Source organism: Myotis yumanensis, unplaced genomic scaffold (assembly GCF_028538775.1).
Source record: "Myotis yumanensis isolate MYYU_CA2020_CCGP unplaced genomic scaffold, mMyoYum1.0.hap1 SCAF_14, whole genome shotgun sequence".
Taxonomy (NCBI): Eukaryota; Metazoa; Chordata; class Mammalia; order Chiroptera; family Vespertilionidae; genus Myotis; species Myotis yumanensis.
In genome coordinates, this window is record NW_027223765.1 from 496,235 (window position 1) to 516,020 (window position 19,786).

At 57.6% G+C, this 19,786-nt stretch overlaps 1 protein-coding gene across 1 annotated transcript; it reads left to right on the plus strand.

The window, feature by feature from the left end:
• Nucleotides 1–663: 663 nt before the first annotated feature.
• On the plus strand, nt 664–19,641 carry PTPN23 (protein tyrosine phosphatase non-receptor type 23). Its single transcript, XM_070391137.1, has 24 exons — nt 664–805; nt 5,654–5,728; nt 11,180–11,307; nt 11,479–11,555; nt 12,165–12,214; nt 12,352–12,483; nt 12,721–12,801; nt 12,879–13,010; nt 13,093–13,140; nt 13,479–13,535; nt 13,641–13,699; nt 13,839–13,918; nt 14,021–14,135; nt 14,230–14,295; nt 14,742–14,887; nt 15,151–15,462; nt 15,541–15,695; nt 15,786–15,937; nt 16,027–16,206; nt 16,295–18,056; nt 18,130–18,314; nt 18,397–18,640; nt 18,720–18,833; nt 18,906–19,641. The coding sequence occupies exons 1-24, from the start codon at nt 722–724 to the stop codon at nt 19,383–19,385; spliced, it is 4,914 nt and encodes a 1,637-aa protein (XP_070247238.1). The 5' UTR covers nt 664–721; the 3' UTR covers nt 19,386–19,641.
• The last annotated feature ends 145 nt before the right edge of the window (nt 19,642–19,786 follow it).

Here is a 19,786-nt window from a genome sequence, read left to right on the forward strand (position 1 = left end):
CAGGATGTATTTTCATTGTTACAAATTGAACATAATGAAAGCATAGTGATTAGTCACAAAAACAATATGTAATTATGTATGTGTTTTCCGATGGTCTTAGGCGACCCCTGTGAAAGGGTCGTTGGACCCCCCAAAGGGGTCGCGACCCACAGGTTGAGAACCGCTGCACTAGGGCTTCCTACTCCTCCCCGTTCCTTCCTTCCTGCTGCTCCAGCTCATACCGACCAGCAGCTGTTAATCCCGATCTCTTGCTGACCTCGTGCTGGGCTCTGTGTCCTGTGGCCAAACGGCTTCCCGGGTCCCACGTCCCACTCCCGCCTTTCCTTGCGCAGCGACGCTACGCTAGCGTCTCCCACCCGCTAGCCAGCTCTGGTCCCGCGGCGAGGCCTAGGTTCGGCAGGCGGGTCTGTTTGGCCCAGAAGAAACCGGCTTGCGCCTTACCTCGCAGCTAAGGGAGGAAGACTACCACTCCCAGAAGCCCTTTCGCCTCGGGCTGGAGATTCGCAAGCCTCCTGGCCCTCTTCTCGGAGACTGAACTGCGCATGTGCGCAAGGCTCCGCGGGCATGGCGAGGACTACATCTCCCAGAAGGCCGCGCGGGCTTTTTTCATCTCCGCGTGACGACCGCCTTCCGGCGCGGAGGGGCGGGGCAGTGCGCGCGCTGAGCCAGCAGCTGGAGCGGCCGAGGGGAGCGGCCCGGCGGCCGGCGGGCTCTGTCCGCCATGGAGGCCGTGCCCCGCATGCCCATGATCTGGCTGGACCTGAAGGAGGCCGGCGACTTCCTCTTCCAGGCGGCTGTGAAGAAGGTGAGCGCTGCTCCCCTCCCGCTCCTTCCGCGTCTCCGCCGTCGGCCCGCGCGTGACGCCCCTGCGCGCCGTCCCCTCCCCAGGCCCCGCCGCTCCCTCCGCCGGCCCAGCCTCTTTCCCCCGCGCGCCCGGGGCCCGCTCCCGCTCCTCACGCGCCCGGGGCTGGCACCGCGGCCTCGTCGACGCCGCTGTTTAACTTCGGTCCCGGGCCACCCACGGCGCCCGCGGGGCGCACACTTCCTCGGCGTGACGCTCGGACCCAGCCCGCCCCGCCCTCCTCACGCCAGAGCCGCCCCCCGGGAGCAGGGGGAGGGGGCGCGCGGTCCCCGGGACTGGCGGGCGGACGCCGAGGCGCTCGGACCCGTGTTGTAGGCGGGCCCGGTCCGGGAGCCCCTCCGTCCGGGTGCCGCTGGGTCCGGGAGCCCCTCGGTCCGGAGCCGCTCGGTCCGGGCCGCGTCCCCCGGGGCGGGTCTCCGCCTTCCCAGCCGCCCCCGGGATGAGCAGCGGGAGCGGCCCGGAGGCCCTCGCACGTTGGGTTGAGCCGGTCGGAGGTCGGAGGACGCGGGCGGGCCTGGCGCCGATGGAGGCGGCGGCCTGTGACCGAAGATCGGGTGTGAAGTCGGGCCGGTGCGCGGACTGCGCCTCGGGAGCCCCGCGACGTGGGCCTGGGAAGGGCCCCTGGTCGCCTCGAGGGTCGGCAGGAGCGGAAGGACCAGCCGGGCATCCTCGTCATCAGCTGAGTCTGCAGAAGCCGAGGCCCGAGGAAAAGAGAGAAAAAGCAGGGACCCCCGAGGCCCGTGACCGCAGGAGGCCCGGTGCCCGCAGGAGGCCCGGGGACCCGCACGAGGTCCGGTGCCCGCAGGAGGCCCGGGGACCCACGAGGCCCGGGGACCCACGAGGCCCGGGGGACCCACAGGAGGCCCGGGGACCCACAGGAGGCCCGGGGACCCACAGGAGGCCCGGGGACCCACGAGGCCCGGGGGACCCGCACGAGGCCCGGGGGACCCACAGGAGGCCCCGGGGACCCGCACGAGGTCCGGTGCCCGCAGGAGGCCCGGGGACCCACGAGGCCCGGGGGACCCACAGGAGGCCCGGGGACCCACGAGGCCCGGGGGACCCACAGGAGGCCCGGGGACCCGCACGAGGCCCGGGGGACCCGCACGAGGCCCGGGGGACCCACAGGAGGCCCGGGGACCCGCACGAGGCCCGGGGGACCCGCACGAGGCCCGGGGGACCCACAGGAGGCCCGGGGACCCGCACGAGGCCCGGGGGACCCGCACGAGGCCCGGGGGACCCACAGGAGGCCCGGGGACCCGCAGGAGGCCCGGTGGCCCAGGTGGTGCAGGGGCTTGCGGGGGGCCTGGCTCGGGGGTGAGCGTCGACCTAGGAACCGGGAGGCCGGGGTTCGATTCCCCGTCAGGGCACAGGCGGCTCCATCCCCAGTGGGGGGCGTGCAGGGGGCAGCCTTCGTGGTTCTCTCATCGATGTTTCTCTCTCCCTCTCTGAATATATTTAAAAGAATAAAAGAAAATGGGCTGGGAAGTAGTTTCCTCTCTGCGCCGCCCTGCGTTCCTGCAGACACTGGCAGCTCGCGTTGTGTGTGGAGCCGTCATTTAACCTCCGTGGGCCTTTGTCCTCACAAAACCAGGAAGCTCGTCTAAGACGTTCCCACCTCCCCACCTGCTCTTCGCACACATACGAACCCCTAGCTCTTCATCCTCTTCTGGTGACGGTTGTCTGTGCTGCTGGGGGGTAACCCCCCACCCCCGCTCCCACCCCCGCTCGCCTGGGAGTGCCCGCCAGTAACTTTTGCTGGCACGCGAAACCCTCTCTTATAATCTTCCATTTACGATGTTTTTTCTTAATATCGGCTTTTTTTATTTTTCACACAAATTCAGTGTAGTGCATCTTAGGTAAATAAATAATTTTACATAACAAGTTATCTTAAAGACCATAGACATGGCAGACTTTGAAATGCAGTTGATTGAATTTCAGGGTAGCTCAATTTGGAAGCAGAAATTTATTGACCTTAGAGTTGACTTGGAAAACATTGAAAAAAAGCGATGAGAGACAGGAGTACCAGTGTCGAAAATGAACTATGCCATTCCAGAAAATTTTTTCTGTTTAAGAAACTTGGCAACAGCGCATCCACATACGCTTGTGAATCTTTGTTCTCAGTGATGAATTTTGTTAAGTCTCATAATAGGAGTAGCCTGGTGGATGAAAGTAGTAGCTCGCACATATCTCTGAAGGTCACGAAATATAAACCTGATGCAGCAGCAAAAGTCCCATTGATAATACCAAACGGAGTCATAAAGTTTTCTGTTGGACTCTCAGTGTACATGTATACATTAAATGTATTTTTCATCATCACATACTGTGTTTTTGTCGCTTGAATGAATTTTATTATTTCTTCAAGGTTCTTCACATACGTACACCTTAAGAGATATCAAGTAGACGTACATGTTCTCAAAAAACTAGGGTTGGCACGCAGAAGAATTTGAGTCAGAGATTTTGCTGGTTTTGGCACGCACTCACAAAAAGGTTGCCCACCCCTGGCCTAGGAGATGCCTGGTCGGAATTTACCTCTGGTGCTCTCTGGGGGCTCACGTTGGCGACACGGTGCCCGCCGTGGGAGAAGCTGGGCCTCCGAGAGGAGTTCTCAGGAGCCATTTAGCCTGAGGTGTCAGCCGCTCAAGAGACAAGTTCCTGTCCATCTGCTCTTTTATTTTTTAAATGTTTTTATTGATTTCGGAGAGGAAGGGAGAGAGAGAGACAGGGACATCAGTGATGAGAGAGAGTCATGGATCGGCTGCCTCCTGCATGCACCCCACTGGGGATCGAGCCCGCAACCTGGGCATGTGTCCCCGACCGTAATCCACCCTGGAACCCTTCGGTCTGCAGGCCGACGCTCTGTCCACTGAGCCACACCGGCAGAGCTGCTCTTTTTCTTTGTTTCCTTTTCTTTGGACGTGGGAAAGGTGCCACCATTTATTTGACAAGGTTCTGACATGTGTTTGCATGAGCCCCCGGAGCCATCGGTGGGTGGGCTGCGCTTGAGCATGGCCACCTCCTTCAGGGCACCCTGGGACTGTCCTGACGAGGTGACGCCCTGCAGCCTGGGAGCTCTCCCCAGCCCTGGAGCCCCCACTCTGCCTGTTCTTCCCTTGCTCTGAGCTGCAGGAATATGCACTTGGAGCTGAGGGGTAGAGTCCAGTTTAGGACAGTAGGGTAAAAATGGGTTGTGTTCAGGTCAGCCTGTGGAGCACTGTGCTGAGCCCTGATGATACAGATGGGTAAGAGGTGACACTTTTTTCCTGGCATTCGTAATCTAGAAGAGGACATTTACAAGTTAGACGGTGACACCAGTGGAAGAGGAGAAATATGTGCACTGCATGGAAAGACCAGGCCCAGAAAGTTCCCTCACCCTGAACAGCGTGACTTGATGCTTAGAGCTTCAGCCTGTTCGCGGGAGGGTCTCGGGTTCAATTCCCGAACAAGGGCATGTACCTGGGTTGCAAGTTCGATCCCTGGTCCCTGTTGGGGTGCATACAGGAGACAGTCAATGTGTCTCTCTCACATTGATGTTTCTCTCTCTCTTTCTCTCTCCCCCTCCCCCCCCTCTCCTCCCCCTAAAAAATCAATGGAAAGCCCTGTTGGCATGGCTCAGTGGTTGAGCGTCGACCTCTGAATCAGAAGGTCGCAGTTCGATTCCTGGTCAGGGCACATGCCTGGTTGCAGGCTTGATCCCCAATGTGGGGGGTGCAGGAGACAGCCGGTCCATGATTCTCTCTCATCATTGATATTTCTATCTCTCCCTCTTCCTTCCTCTCTGAAATCAATAAAAAAATATTTTTTAAAAAGAAAACATCTTTAAAAATCTAGCCTGCTATATTCGGTCCAACATTTAATTTACTCGCCCCTAATGCGGTGATAGGGCAGTCCCCACCCCCATTGGTTCTGGCTGTGCCTCCAAGCGGTGAGTGTGGTCACTGTCCAGGCGGTCAGTTCTGAGGTGGTGGCTGGGCAGGCAGTGGTGTGAGCAGTGACCTTCCCTTTGCCCCTCGTCTGCTCATCCCTGTCACCCAGCCATGGGTCTTCCCTCCCCGCCGGGGACACTGCAGACCACTTGTCTCTGTGGTGCCTTCCCAGCCAGGAGGGTGGGCTGCTCAAGAGGCTTGCACTCCCACTCTTGCTTGGCACCTTTGTCGACACTTACTGTTGGGTTAGGACAGGGGTCGGCAAACCGCGGCTCACGAGCCACATGCGGCTCTGTGGCCCCTTGAGTGTGGCTCTTCCACAAACTACCGACTTCTGCGCATGGGCCACGAAGTTTCAATCACACTGTACGTGTGCACCCACACGTGGTATTTTGTGGAAGAGCCACACTCAAGGGGCCAAAGAGCCGCATGTGGCTCAGGAGCCGAGGTTTGCCGACCACTGGGCTAGGGTATGGTGTGACCCAGAGCACAACAGGTCCGACCTAAAGGAGGCTTGACTGTGGCCTGTTCGAGGATGCTCTTAGGATCCCATTCCGCCCCTGAGTTCCCCGGCCTCCTGAGCTGGCAGAGTCCTGGGCATCGTGGAGAGGCTGCCGCGCCGTGGAGACCAGCCTGGGATTCACGCTGGGCCGTCCAGGCTTAGGCTCCGTTCTGCTCAGGGGAGGAGGCTCTGGCCGGCCTCGTGGTGCTGCCCGGTGATTGAGCTCCTGGTGGCCCAGGAGGAGCTGGTGGTGGTGGTGTGGGTGGCTCCTGAGCCCTGACTGGTGATTGGAGGTTTGGGGGGGTGGAGAGGAGCAGGAGCCGGGAGTCTCTCTCCCTGGATGACATTCCCCTCCTCTCTCTGCAGTTTGTCCTGAAGAATTACGGAGAGAACCCCGACGCCTACAGTGAGGAGCTGAAGAAGCTGGAGCTGCTCCGACAGGTAGGAGGCCGCGTGTGAGGTGTGGCCAGGACTGGTTTGAGGGGACGTGAAGACACCGCCTGCAGCTGTGTTCTCCTTTTAGTTTCAGTTTTGCTGTTGTGTGTTCTTATTTAAATGTAGCACTTTTCTGCGTAAAAGCAAAACTAATGATAGGAAAATTTGAAGATACTAAACAGCAAAAAGAAAACCCATCCTAAAAGTCATTTCGTAATTTTTATATCTTTTTAAAAATTTTTTATTTCTATATACTATCTATCTATCTTTCTATCTATAAATCTATTTATATATATATATATATAAGAGGCTAATATGCTAAGTGTCTGTCCGGTCGCTATAATGCACACCTAACACCAGGGGGCGGATGCTCAGTGCAGGAGCTGCCATGACACACACTGGCCATTTACAGAGAAATGGCACCACAGACCTGGTGCCCACAAAGCAACACTCGGCTTCCCTCAAGTGGGTCACAGGCCCCGCCACCACCCCGGAGCGACAGCCCACCAAACCGCAGCCTACGTTGCCAAGACCCCGTGGTGCAAAATGCGGCCCACAGCCCATCCCAGCCTGGAAACGGTCGCTGTGGGCACCGGGTAATGACGTCACATAGCAACGCCCGGCTTCCTCTCCCTAACGACTAGCCTCCTTGGAGTTTCTTCAGCCCAGGAACACCACTTGCTTTATAGCCAGGTGCAAACACTTTACACTTTAACCAGATGTCTGTGAAGCGTTTTCTGTGCCTCATCTCATATGATCCTCACAGAAGTCCTGGAGTAGGTGGATAGGAGACTCGGTAGAATCCTATTTTCTTTTCACTAGCTGAAAAATGGAGATTTAGAAAGCTTAGAAACTTGACTCGACTGAAAAGAAGTAAGAAATGGTGGACCTTGAAAATGACTTCAGGTTTTCTCACTGCGCAGAATATAGTCAAACACGGCTGCAGTTAAATAGTTCACCCTTTGTTCTCCCTGCATGATCTACAATAATAATCTGCTTCATGTTGATATTTACTGCTGTGTTGCTGACAATTACCTGAAAGAGAAGTTGGGGTGCTTCACTGGGCTGGGAAAAGTTTAGCTACATCAGAAAACAGGTCTAATTAAGCGAGTTTATTCTCTAACTGTAAAAGGCTAAGTTGACTCGCACATGCGTGATACATATAAAGCTCTCACTAGCGCTAATCGCATGCATGTTTTTCAGTCTGTCATTGTCGATTGTGAATTTGGTTGACACTTATAGAGAAAGGGAGAACAGCAATATTAAAATATTTCTTCTGCCCTAGCTGGTTTGGCTCAGTGGATAGAGTGTCAGCCTGCAGACTGAAGGGTCCTGGGTTCAATTCCGGTCAAGGACACATGCCTGGGTTGCGGGCTTGGTCCCCAGTGGGGGTCCTGCAGGGGCAACCAATCAATGATTCTCATCATTGATGTTTCTATCTCTCCCTTCCTCTCTGAAATCAATAAAAATATATTTAAAAAATAAATATTTCTTCTAATTCAGTGGTTCTCAACCCTCCTAATGCCGCGACCCTTTAATACAGTTCCTTATGTTGTGGTGACCCCCAACCATAAAATTATTTTTGTTGCTACTTCATAACTATAATTTTGCTACTGTTATGAATCATAATGTAAATATTTGATATGCAGGATGTATTTTCATTGTTACAAATTGAACAATGAAAGCATAGTGATTAATCACAAAAACCATATGTAATTATATATGTGTTTTCCAATGGTCTTAGGTGACCCCTGTGAAAGGGTCATTCAACTCCCAAAGGGCTCTCGACCCACAGGTTGAGAACCACTGTTCTAATTCATTTCAATGTGCACGAATTCGTGCACCAGGCCACTAGTACTATATAAAACCCCGGGAGAATCATATACTACCTATACGCCTGCTTTTTTCACTTCACAACATATTGTGGATATGTTTCTGTATCGGTGAACATACAACAGGAGTATTTCAATGGCCTGTAATCATTTTTTTTAAAATATATTTTATTTGTTTTTTACAGAGAGAAAGGGAGAGGGATAGAGAGTTAGAAACATCAATGAGAGAGAAACATTGATCAGTTGCCTCCTGCACGCCTCCTACTGGGGATGTGCCTGCAACCAAGGTACATGCCCTTGACCAGAATCGAACCTGGGACCCTTCAGTCCGCAGGCCGACGCTCTATCCACTGAGCCAAACTGGTCAGGGCTGGCCTGTGATCATTACATTGAAGTATATTTTCATCAGGCCCCTCTTGGAGAGCACGAGGTGATTTTCGGTTTTTGCCAGTTGATGCTCCCCGTCTCGGTAGGGTCATTCCTGTAGGAACTGGTGGAGAAAAGGATGTACTTGTCTCCCTAGCAGCTGTGTGCCTGTTCCTGTTCCTGTTCAGTGCTGGCGGTCTGACAGGTGAAAGGGTATTTACTTTGAATTTATTTGGTTAATAGTAAGGTTTCACAGTTGTTATGTATTTGTTATATATCCTCTTTAAGGACTTGACTGCTGTTGCTCTTTGTCCATTTTTTATGCGAGTGTTATACTTTATTTCTTACTAATTTATAAGACTCATTCATGTATTAATGATACTGCTTCTTGGTGTTATGTGCTACAAATATTTTTCTCAGTTCATTGTTTTTATTGGGTTTTTAATGCCCACCTTTCAAAGAAATAGAGTTGCCTATATATTTTTGAATTAGTGTTTTGCATTTCTTTGGATAAGTACCCAGAAGTGAAATTGCTTGGTTATATGGTAATGGTAGGTCTATGTTTAAGTTTTTGAGGAACCTCCAAACGGTTTTCCATAGTGACTGCGCCAATTTACAATCCCACCAGCAGTGCACGAGGGTTCCCTTTTCCTCGCCAACACTTGTTGTTTTGCTGATTTATTGCTGATAGCCATTGTGACATGTGTGAGGTGATAGCTCATTGTGGTTTTAATTTGCATTTCCCTGTTGATTAGTGATGTTGAGCATCTTTTCATATGTCTCTAGGACATCTGTATGTCTTCTTTGGAGAAATGTCTATTCAGATCTCCTGTCTATTTTTTAATCAGATTGTGTTTTTTTCCTGGTGTTAAGTTGTATGAGTTCTTTATACTGTATTTTGATATTCACCCTTTATCTGATGTATCATTGGCGAATATGTCTTTTCATTTTGTTGATGGTTCCTTCACCCTAAAAGCTCTTTAGTTTGACATAGTCCCATTTGTTTTTCTTTTGTTTCCTTTGCCTGAGGAGACGTATCCAAAAAATTGCGGAGAGTGATATCAAAGAGTTTATTGCCTATGTTTTCTTCTAGGAGTTTTATAGCTTCAGGTCTTACATTTAAATCTTTAATTCACTTGAGTTTATTTTTGCATATGGTTTTGGAAAGTGGTCTAGTTTCATTTTTTGCATGTATCTGTTGAGTTTTCCCAACACCACTTATTGTCTTACCCCATCGTGTATTCTTGTCTCTCTCTTTTTTTAACAAAATATATTTTATTGATTTTTTTTACAGAGAGGAAGGGAGAGGGATAGAGAGTTAGAAACATTGATGAGAGAGAAACATCAATTCAGCTGCCTCCTGCACACTCCCCACTGGGCTGTGCCCGCAACCCCGGGCATGTGCCCTTGACTGGAATCGAACCTGGGACCCTTCAGCCCCCAGCCGACGCTCTATCCACTGAGCCACACCAGCCAGAGCGAGGCGTCCGTTTTTATGTCAGTACCAACCTGTTTTGATAACTAACCTCGTAGCAGTGTAGTTTGAGGTCAGGTAGCGTGCTGTCTCCAACTTTGTTCTTTCTCAAGGTTGCTCTGGTTATATTGAGGGTCTTTTGTGGTTCCATATAAATTTTGAGATTATTCTAGTTCTGTGAAAAATGTCATTAGTATTTTAATAGGGATTGCACTGAACTATAGATTGCTTTGAGTAGTATGGTCATTTTAACTATGTTAATTCTTCCTTTTATAATAATTTATAGTCTTCCACTTGTGTCTTCTTTAGTTTTTCTCTTTGGTGTCTTACCGTTTTCTGAATACAGGTCTTTAAGTTTATTGCTAGGTATTTTATTCTTTTTGATGCAGTTGTACATGGGATTGTTGTCTTAATTTTTCTTTCTCATAGTTTGTTGTTGGTGTATAAAATGCAACTGATTTCTGAATCTGTCTTGTACCCTGTACTTTACTGAGCTCATTTATTCTAACAGCTTTTTTGTGTGGGAGCTTTAGGGTTCTCTGTATCACGTCATCTGCAAATGTCAGTTTTACCTTTTTCTTTTCTGATTTGGATGCCTTTTCTTTCTTTCTTCCTCGTGTTTGATGGTTATGACAGACTTCAGTCCTGTGTGGAGTCCTGGAGGAGTTCTAGCCAGTGGCCTGCTTCCCACTCGGCCCTCAGTTCTGGGACCTGGGGGGGTCCGGTCCTGGCACACGGGCGGGTCCCACCCCCTGTGTGCACCTGCGTCTCAGAGGGCTTACGTCTGCTCTGCTGTTGGAGCAGAGGGGTCATTTGCTTTGTTTGTGTGTTTTTTTTCTTCTGAAAATAGCAGTCTCTTTATTGCTTATTATAAACATTGAAAGTGTTCACTATAAATACATAAAGAATTGAATATATCTTTATGTATATCTGTATGTATAGAATAAGATAAAATAAACCCTATTACTCAGACATTTTCCTATATAACCGTATAGATTTTTATTGTTGTCTATATAATGTAGTTGGATATCAGTGTCTACATGCTGTTACATAAATGAAATCATGTCCCTCATCTATTACATACTTTCGCCTTAATGATACGTCTGATCTGGAAATCTTAACGTATCTTCAGTTTTTCTGTGTGAGAGATTCTCTTGTGTGGGTGGCCTTGACATAACTTACTTAAATAATTCTCCCCCCCCCCATCTACCCAAACAGCTGCTTTATATTTTTCTGTTACAGTTTACATTCAATATTTTATATTAGTTTCAGGTATACAGCATAATGGTTTGATAATCATATAAAGCGTTCTAATACCCGTCTGACACTATCCATAGTTATTACAATATTACTGACTATATTCCTTGCGCTGTACTTTATCCCCCCCAGCGGCCATCAGCCTTGCTCTGTGTCTGTGCGTCTGTTCCGTTTTGTTAAACAGCCTCTTTAACAGGCATGTTGGTGGTGCTCGCTGTTTGCCCTGTTAACAGCGCTGTGCCAGCTGTCCCTCGTGCTCACTGAGGCAGCCGCTCTCCGGGTTTCTCTATGTTTTTGGATACAGAACTGTGGGTCACAGTTTGAGTATATTCAGAATTTGGATGCATGTTGTCGACTGCCTTCCCGACGGTGGGCTGACTCTGCCCACCGCTCTGGCTGCGGGACGGTGTGTTGGACGACATGGATGCAGCAGTGGGCTTTCCTGGCCCCTGGGTGGGCAGTGTCCAGCTCTGAGGCATTTCCTCAGCCCCGAGTGATGGCAGGCCTGCTTCTCCCATCCGCCCCCAGAACGCCGTCCGGGTCCCGCGGGACTTTGAGGGCTGCAGCGTCCTCCGCAAGTACCTCGGCCAACTCCACTACCTGCAGAGCCGGGTCCCCATGGGTTCAGGCCAGGAGGCTGCTGTTCCTGTCACCTGGTGAGAGCTGACTGGGGCGTCTGGGTGCTGGGGATGCCCCTTCCTCCCTTTTCCTGTTACAGAGGGTGGGGAGCAGCTGGATATGGTGTCTCCCAGGGCCTCCCTCCAACCCTGCACGGGGGTGGCTGGGCCCTCACCTGCCCTCAGGATGACCAGGTGCCATGTCTGCAGGACCGAGATCTTCTCGGGCAAGTCTGTGGCGCACGAGGACATCCAGTACGAGCAGGCCTGCATCCTCTACAACCTGGGTGAGCTGCCTGCGCCCCGCAGCAGACGATGGGGCCGTGGCTGGTGCAGGGAAGACCCCCGTATTCGGGCCCCTCCCCTGCCTCCCACATCTCTGCCAGCGCCTCCTTTCTGGGCCTCAGGGAGCCACCTGTTGGGGAGAGGCTCTATGGGGCTGCTGTCACGGTGTGGCTGCTGTGGGCTCCGCTGGGACAATGGCCGCCATGGCTCTGACTGGACAGTTCCCAACCCCCCTTTTGAGTTTGGGCTGCTCCAGGCAGAAGGAAAACAAGGTTGGGCTCAGCCGGCTCTGCTATCAACCTGATGACTCAGCCCCAGCTGGGCTCCAGGGAGAAGCTTCCGACTGACCCGATTGGACTTCTAGGCTAGAGTCTGCCCAGGAGCTCTCCTCCGCCCACCGGCACCCCTGTTGGTGCCGAGCAGGAGCCTGGGGGTCTTGGCCAGGCGTCGATGAGTTTCCCCATTTGCTCAGCTTTGATATCCATGGACCAGCTGCCCCAGTGCAGACCCGTTTTCCTGATCATGGGTGACAACGCTGCGCCCTTTGCCTTACTGTTAACACAGGTGTGGGGAGCACCCCCAGACTGACCCTGTGCCCTCTGCCTCCCCAGGTGCACTGCACTCCATGCTGGGAGCCATGGACAAGCGGGTGTCTGAAGAGGTGAGCAGGGCAGGGCAGCGGACGGGACATGGGATGTGACCGGGGAGGGCTGCTGCGCGCTCTCAGATCCCGAGTCGGGCTGAATCCTGCCCCAGGTCTGGTGCTGCCCTTGGCCACCTTCCTTCTCTCCCTCCCAGGGCATGAAGGTCTCCTGTACGCACTTCCAGTGTGCAGCAGGCGCCTTTGCCTACCTGCGGGAGCACTTCCCTCACGCCTACAGCGTCGACATGAGCCGCCAGATCCTCACTCTCAATGTCAACCTCATGCTGGTAAGGAGGTGCCCTGGTGGGAACTGAGTTGAATCCAGGGAGGGGACTTCGAGCTGGACCCTAGACAGGCCCAGCAGAGGGCAGTGCAGGGCCTGGGCTCTGGTCTGACAGCGCCAGGTGGGTCAGGAGCAGGGCTGGGGACTGGAGGGAGGGTGTGGAGAGGTGTCCCTGGGGTCTGCCTGCAAGAAGGGCAAGGCCTCGGGTGGACCAGGGAGTGGACCTGACTGGTTGCCCCAGGGCCAGGCTCAGGAGTGCCTTCTGGAGAAGTCGATGTTGGACAACAGGAAGAGCTTCCTGGTGGCCCGCATCAGCGCCCAGGTAGGGATGGGGGAGATGTGCTCAGGGCTGGCCTTCGGTGTCCTGCCGGCGCCCCACTGACCCCATCGGGCCCCCAGGTGGTGGATTACTACAAGGAGGCCTGCCGGGCCTTGGAGAACCCTGACACCGCCTCACTGCTGGGCCGGATCCAGAAGGACTGGAAGAAGCTGGTGCAGATGAAGATCTACTACTTTGCGGCTGTGGCTCATGTGAGGCACCGTGCCTCTGGCTCTGGGCGGGGCTGAGCTGCCACAGCCTGGGAACTAAGTAGCCATGTCTCTTTCCTCCCAGCTGCACATGGGCAAGCAGGCTGAGGAGCAGCAGAAATTCGGGGAGCAGGTGAGTGAGTTGTGAGGACAGCACTCAGGACTGGTTCCAGCCTTGTTAGTGAGATGCCGGTGGATCCCTTCCCTACAGAATAGGGGAGGTGGTCTTCTCTCGGCCTCCCATCTCCTCATCCCTGAACATGCCCCTGCTGCAGCCTGGGGTGTCCTGTCTGTGCAGCCCTCATCCCTGGGAGCTGAGGAGGCATAGCAGACTCCCTGCAGAGGGGCTGGCTGGCACCCAGCTATCTGGCCTTCTAGTGGGTCATGTGACGGCCAGGCAGGGCTCATTGGGGGGCAGAAGGAGGAGACTCCAAGCAGGGAAGGACCAGGCTCTCCCCACTGTCCCCACAGGTCGCGTACTTCCAGAGCGCCCTGGACAAGCTCAGTGAAGCCATCAAGTTGGCCAAGGTAAAGACAAGAAAGGGCCTGCTGCCCGAGAGCCTGAGGACGGAGCAGCCTGCGGGCGGGGGTGCTGGCACTGGCCTTGATGCTGACCCCTTCCCTACCCTGCAGGGCCAGCCTGACACTGTGCAAGATGCACTTCGCTTTGCTATGGACGTCATTGGAGGAAAGTGAGTCTGTGGGGCCGGGGGTGGCCCTGGTCCTTCTCATGAGGAGGGGTCTTGGCCCTCTGCCTGCACCCTTGAGAGGGAGGCTCCTGGGCCCCTGCTGCTCATCCAAGACCCCCCCCCCCCTTCCCTGGACCCCCAGGTACAATTCTGCCAAGAAGGACAATGACTTCATCTACCACGAGGCTGTCCCGGCCCTGGACACCCTTCAGCCTGTGAAAGGTCTGCCGCTGGGGGGAGGCTGGGGGTAAGGGAGGAGGGACAGGGACATAGAGCAGAAGTGAGGGCTGCAAGGGCCTGGGCTCCACAACTTCTCTCTCCCAGGTGCCCCCTTGGTGAAGCCCTTGCCAGTGAACCCCACAGACCCAGCTGTCACAGGCCCTGACATCTTCGCCAAGCTGGTCCCCATGGCTGCCCATGAAGCCTCATCCCTGTACAGGTGGGTGGGAGGCCGGGCCCTGCCCTCGGCACGGGTGGGAGTGGGGTGTCTCGAGAGACAGAGGCTTCCAGCAACTGCTCTGTCGCTTCTGCAGTGAGGAGAAGGCCAAGCTGCTTCGAGAGATAATGGCCAAGATTGAGGACAAGAATGAGGTGCTGGAGTAAGTGTGGGGCTGGGGCTAGGGTATGGGGGTACACACCAGACCTCGGTGGGTCCCTGGTGCTGCCCGCAGGAGGGAAGGTGGTAGCGGGTGTTCCCTGGTGCTGCCCACAGGAGGGAAGGTGGTAGCGGGTGTTCCCTGGTGCTGCCCACAGGAGGGAAGGTGGCAGCGGGTGGTCCCCCCCCCTCTGCCCTCCCCACTCAGGTCTTGTTAGTGAGAGCCCGAGTCGTGGGAGGGGTGTCCATTCTGCCCCTGTTGTCCGCAGTGCGGTGGGCATGCCCTGGGGCCGGGCCAGCCTCAGGGTGGAGGTCAGGGTGCTGGTCTGCTCTCTGCTGGGGCCTCAGACTTGTCTGCAGCTGCGGGGGAGACTGACCCTAGTGTACTCTCTGTACATGTGAGGACTTGGGTCAGCACCCATCAGCCGCCTGGTCCTGGTGTCCCTACAGCCAGTTCATGGATTCAATGCAGCTGGATCCCGAGACAGTGGACAACCTGGACACGTACAACCACATCCCGCCCCAGCTCATGGAGAAGTGTGCAGCTCTCAGCGTCCGGCCCGACACTGTCCGGAACCTCGTCCAGTCCATGCAAGGTGGGAGGGGGTAGGCAGGTGAGGGTGGGGATGTCATCCTCTGTGGCCTTTCCGTCCCCTGTTCCCCCAGGATGGAGGGTGCACCTCTCCCAGCACCTGGCACAAATACCGTCCCCCACGCCACACCCTGGGTGTGCTTGCTCGGCAAGCATCGGGCTGCCCACAGCCTTGACTGAGGGTAGTGCTGTCTCCTGGGGCACAGGCCAGGGTGGGTGCCCGGTCTGCCTGCCTCAGGCTGTCCCCCTCCCCATACACACCCTCAGTGCTGTCAGGTGTGTTCACGGACGTGGAGGCCTCGCTGAAGGACATCAGGGACCTGCTGGAGGAGGATGAGCTGCTAGACCAGAAGTTGCAGGAGGCAGTGGGCCAGGCAGGGGCCAGTGTGGCCGGTTCCAAGGCGGAGCTGGCAGAGGTGAGGCGAGAATGGGCCAAGTATGTGGAGGTCCACGAAAAGGCCTCCTTCACCAACAGTGAGCTGCACCGCGCCATGAACTTGCACGTTGGCAACCTCCGCCTGCTCAGTGGGCCTCTGGACCAGGTCCGGGCTGCCCTGCCCACACCAGCCCTCACCCCAGGTGAGCACCCCCCTCCTGGGCCGTGGCTGAGATGGCTGGGGCGTCTCTGGCCTCACTGACCCCTGCTGCCCCCCCCAGAGGACCAGGCCGTGCTGCAGAACCTGAAGCGCATCCTGGCCAAGGTGCAGGAGATGCGGGACCAGCGCGTGTCTCTGGAGCAGCAGCTGCGGGAGCTCATCCAGAAGGACGACATCACCGCCTCGCTGGTCACCACGGACCGCTCCGAGATGAAGGTGCGGGAGCAGGTGGCAGGGCCCTGGCTGTGGGCTCCACCCTGAGGTGGCAAAGCCTTGAGTGTCTGTCCTCACCCCCAACTCCCTCAGAAGCTGTTTGAGGAGCAGCTGAAGAAGTACGACCAGCTGAGGGTGTACCTGGAGCAGAACCTGGCTGCCCAGGACAACGTCCTCCGCGCGCTGACCGAGGCCAACGTGCAGTATGCGGCCGTGCGCCGGGCGCTCAGCGAGCTGGACCAGAAGTCAGTGCCTGGCCTTGCGCTCCTGCTCAGAGCCCCTCCCTGAGCTTGGCTCCCGGCACTCACCTCCCGCGGGCCCCTCTGCCCTCCAGGTGGAACTCTACGCTGCAGACCCTGGTGGCCTCCTATGAAGCCTATGAGGACCTGATGAAGAAGTCCCAGGAGGGCAAGGACTTCTATGCGGACCTCGAGAGCAAGGTGGCCGCTCTGCTGGAGCGGGCCCAGTCCACCTGCCAGGCCCGCGAGGCTGCCCGCCAGCAGCTCCTGGACAGGTAGGTGTGGCCCCGGGACCGCAGGGCGCTGCAGCCCAGACCCTGTCTGGCTGATTGGGCTGGTTCCCCTTCTTTCCTTGTCCCGCAGGGAGCTGAAGAAGAAGCCACCCCCACGGCCCACAGCCCCCAAGCCACTGCTGCCCCGCAGGGAGGAGGGTGAGGCCGGGGAGATGGGCGACCCGCCCGAGGAGCTGCGCAGCCTGCCCGACGCCTTCCTGGGAGCTGCCGCCACACTCCGCTTGGCTCCGGTTCCCTTCCCTGGCTCTGCGGGCCCGGGACCCCACTATCTCTCAGGCCCCTTGCCCCCAGGCAGTTACTCAGGACCCACCCAGGTGATGCAGCCCAGGGGCCCCCAGGCTCCGGGGCCCCCTGCGATGGCCATGGCGCCTGGACCCCCCATCTACGCGGCTCCTGTCTACACACCAGAACTGGGCCTCGTGCCCCGCTCCTCCCCTCAGCACGGCGTGGTGGGCACGCCCTATGGGGCCCTAGGCCCACACCCCCCAGCCGCAGGCCTGCCCTCCGCCCCCCCGCCCCAGTTCTCGGGCCCCGAGTTGGCAATGGGGGTCCGGCCAGCCACCACCACGGTAGATAGTGTCCAGGCGCCCATCTCCAGCCACACAGCACCCCGGCCAAGCCCCAACCCTGCTCCTCCCCAACCCTGCTTCCCAGTACCCCCACCCCAGCCACTGTCCATGCCCTACACCTATCCTCTGGGGCCTAAGCAGCCCCTCACAGCACCCCCAGCCCAGCACCACTTTCCTCCTGGGATCCCCACGGGGTTTCCAGGCCCGAGGATAGGGCCCCAGCCTCAGCTTCATCCCCCACGGGCAGCATTTGGGCCCCAGCCCCCCCAGCAGCTCCCCCAGCAGCTCCCCCAGCAGCCCCTGCCACTCCAGCATCCCCACCTCTTCCCATCCCAGGCTCCAGGGCTCATGACTCCCCCACCCCCCTACTCCTTCGCCCCTCAGCCTGCTGTCCTGGGGCAGCCACCACCACCTCTACACTCCCAGCTCTATCCAGGCCCCTCTCAGGAACCCCTGCCCCCTCACTCTGGGGCTCTGCCTTTCTCCAGCCCTGGGCCCCCTCAGCCTCCCCATTCCACCCTGGCCTATGGTCCTGCCCCTTCCCCCCGGCCCCTGGGCCCCCAGGCAGCCCCTCTCTCCATTCAAGGCCCCTCACCTGCCAGCCAGGCCACCCCTAGTCCCCACCTGGTGCCTTCACCTGCCCCTTCACCAGGGCCTGGCCCAGTACCTCCTCGGCCCCCTGCGGCAGACCCGCCCCCATGCCTGCGCCGGGGGACTGTGGCTGCAGACCTGCTCTCCTCCAGCCCTGAGAGCCAGCATGGTGGCACCCAGCCTCCCGGGGGTGGGCAGCCCCTGCTGCAGCCGACTAAGGTGGACGCGGCCGAGGGCCGGCGGCCACAGGCCCTGCGGCTGATTGAGCGGGACCCCTATGAGCGTCCTGAGAGGCTGCAGCAGTTGCAGCAAGAGCTGGAGGCCTTTCGGGGCCAGCTGGGCGATGCCGGGGCCCTGGATGCCGCGTGGCGGGAGCTGCAGGACGCACAGGAGCATGACGCCCGTGGCCGCTCCATCGCCATCGCCCGCTGCTACTCGCTCAAGAACCGGCACCAGGACGTCATGCCATACGACAGCAACCGCGTGGTGCTGCGCTCGGGCAAGGACGACTACATCAACGCCAGCCGCGTGGAGGGGCTCTCCCCGTACTGCCCGCCCCTGGTGGCCACCCAGGCCCCGCTGCCGGGCACAGCTGCCGACTTCTGGCTCATGGTGCATGAGCAGAAAGTGTCGGTCATTGTCATGCTGGTGTCTGAGGCGGAGATGGAGAAGGTGAGAGGGGGAGGTGGGTGGGTGCCCAGCAGGGATCCTGGAAAAGCACCCCTAACCGCCCTCTGCCCCTCAGCAAAAGGTGGCTCGCTACTTCCCCACCGAGAGAGGCCAGCCCATGGTGCACGGCGCCCTGAGCCTGGCGCTGAGCAGCGTCCGCACCACTGAGACCCACGTGGAACGGGTGCTGAGCCTGCAGTTCCGCGACCAGAGCCTCAAGCGCTCCCTCGTGCACCTCCACTTCCCCACCTGGCCCGAGCTGTGCGTCTGCCGCCTGGGTGGGGGGAGCATGGAGGGTGGCAAGGCCTCAGTCAGGTGTGACTCTAGCCCCCCCGCCCTGCAGAGGCCTGCCCGACAGCCCCAGCAACCTGCTGCGCTTCATCCAGGAGGTGCACGCGCATTACCTGCACCAGCGGCCCCTGCACACGCCCATCGTCGTGCACTGCAGCTCCGGGGTGGGCCGCACGGGAGCCTTTGCGCTGCTCTACGCGGCTGTGCAGGAGGTGGAGGCGGGGAACAGGCTCCCCGAGCTGCCCCAGCTGGTGCGGCGCATGCGGCAGCAGAGGAAGCACATGCTGCAGGAGAAGGTGAGGCTCTGGGTGCCGACAGGCTCTGCCCTGAGGGGTGCCCCGCCCCCGCCCCCCTGACCAGCCTGTGCCCCTGCAGCTGCACCTCCGGTTCTGCCATGAGGCGGTGGTGAGACACGTGGAGCAGGTCCTGCAGCGCCATGGTGTGCCCCCGCCCTGCAGGCCCTTGGCTGGCACAGGCGTCAGCCAGAAGGTGAGGCAGGGATGCTTGCTGGGACAGGGACAGCGCAGCCTGTGTCCCGCCCTCACCCGCCTCTCTTTTCAGAACCACCTCCCTCAGGACTCCCGGGACCTGGTCCTCGGGGGGGACGTGCCCATCAGCTCCATCCAGGCCACCATCGCCAAGCTCAGCATCCGGCCGCCTGGGGGCCTGGATTCCCCCGTGGCCTGCCTTCCAGGCCCTGTGGAGCCCTCAGGCCTGCTGCCAGCCAGTCTCCCACAGTCCACCCAGCTCCCCTCCTCCTCCCCACCGCCCCTCTCTTCACCCCTGCCCGAGACACCCCAGCCCGAGGAGGAACAGCCCGTTCCTGAGGTCCCCAGCCTGGGGCCCCCCTCCTCCTCCCTGGAGCTGCTGGCCTCCCTCACCCCGGAGGCCTTCTCCCTGGACAGCTCCTTGCGGGGAAAGCAGCGGATGAGCAAGCAGAACTTCCTGCACGCCCACAACGGGCAGGGGCTGCGGGCTGCCCCGCCCGCCGACGACCCCCTCAGCCTTCTGGATCCACTCTGGACGCTCAACAAGACCTGAGCAGGCTTTGCCCGCCTGGTCCTCACACTACGTCGTCTCGCCCGCCGCCCACCTGCCCGCGCCCAGCAGGGCCTCCCGAGGTGGCCGGTCTCTTCCTCCTGTCCTTGCTGCCTTCAGCCCTTTTGGTCCAGCCCGCACCCCTATGGGGTGCAGACGTGTCGCAGGCCTTAGGCCTCAGGCAGGTCCTGCTACTGTGGGACCTGATGTTTTTCCAGCTCTTTGCTGCTGAAGTAATAAACCAACCTGTCCGTGGCCATGTCTGCCCATTGCTGCCTCCAAGAGGGAGCCTACCACCCGACACCGTTCATGGCCTTGGGTGGGTGGGTGAGCTGGGGGCCACCCTCGCCTCGCACGCCTCGGAGGGGCTACGGAGGCCTCCCCCGCCGGACTGTCCCCGACAC

What these genes read in the sequence shown, in the direction of transcription:
- PTPN23 (XM_070391137.1), top strand. Translation starts at nt 722, where the DNA reads ATGGAGGCCGTGCCCCGCATGCCCATGATCTGGCTGGACCTGAAGGAG. An exon ending in GCTGCTGTTCCTGTCACCTG is followed by an intron (nt 11,308 to 11,478) that starts GTGAGAGCTGAC and finishes CCATGTCTGCAG; the next exon opens with GACCGAGATCTTCTCGGGCA. An exon ending in GAAGCCTCATCCCTGTACAG is followed by an intron (nt 14,136 to 14,229) that starts GTGGGTGGGAGG and finishes TCGCTTCTGCAG; the next exon opens with TGAGGAGAAGGCCAAGCTGC.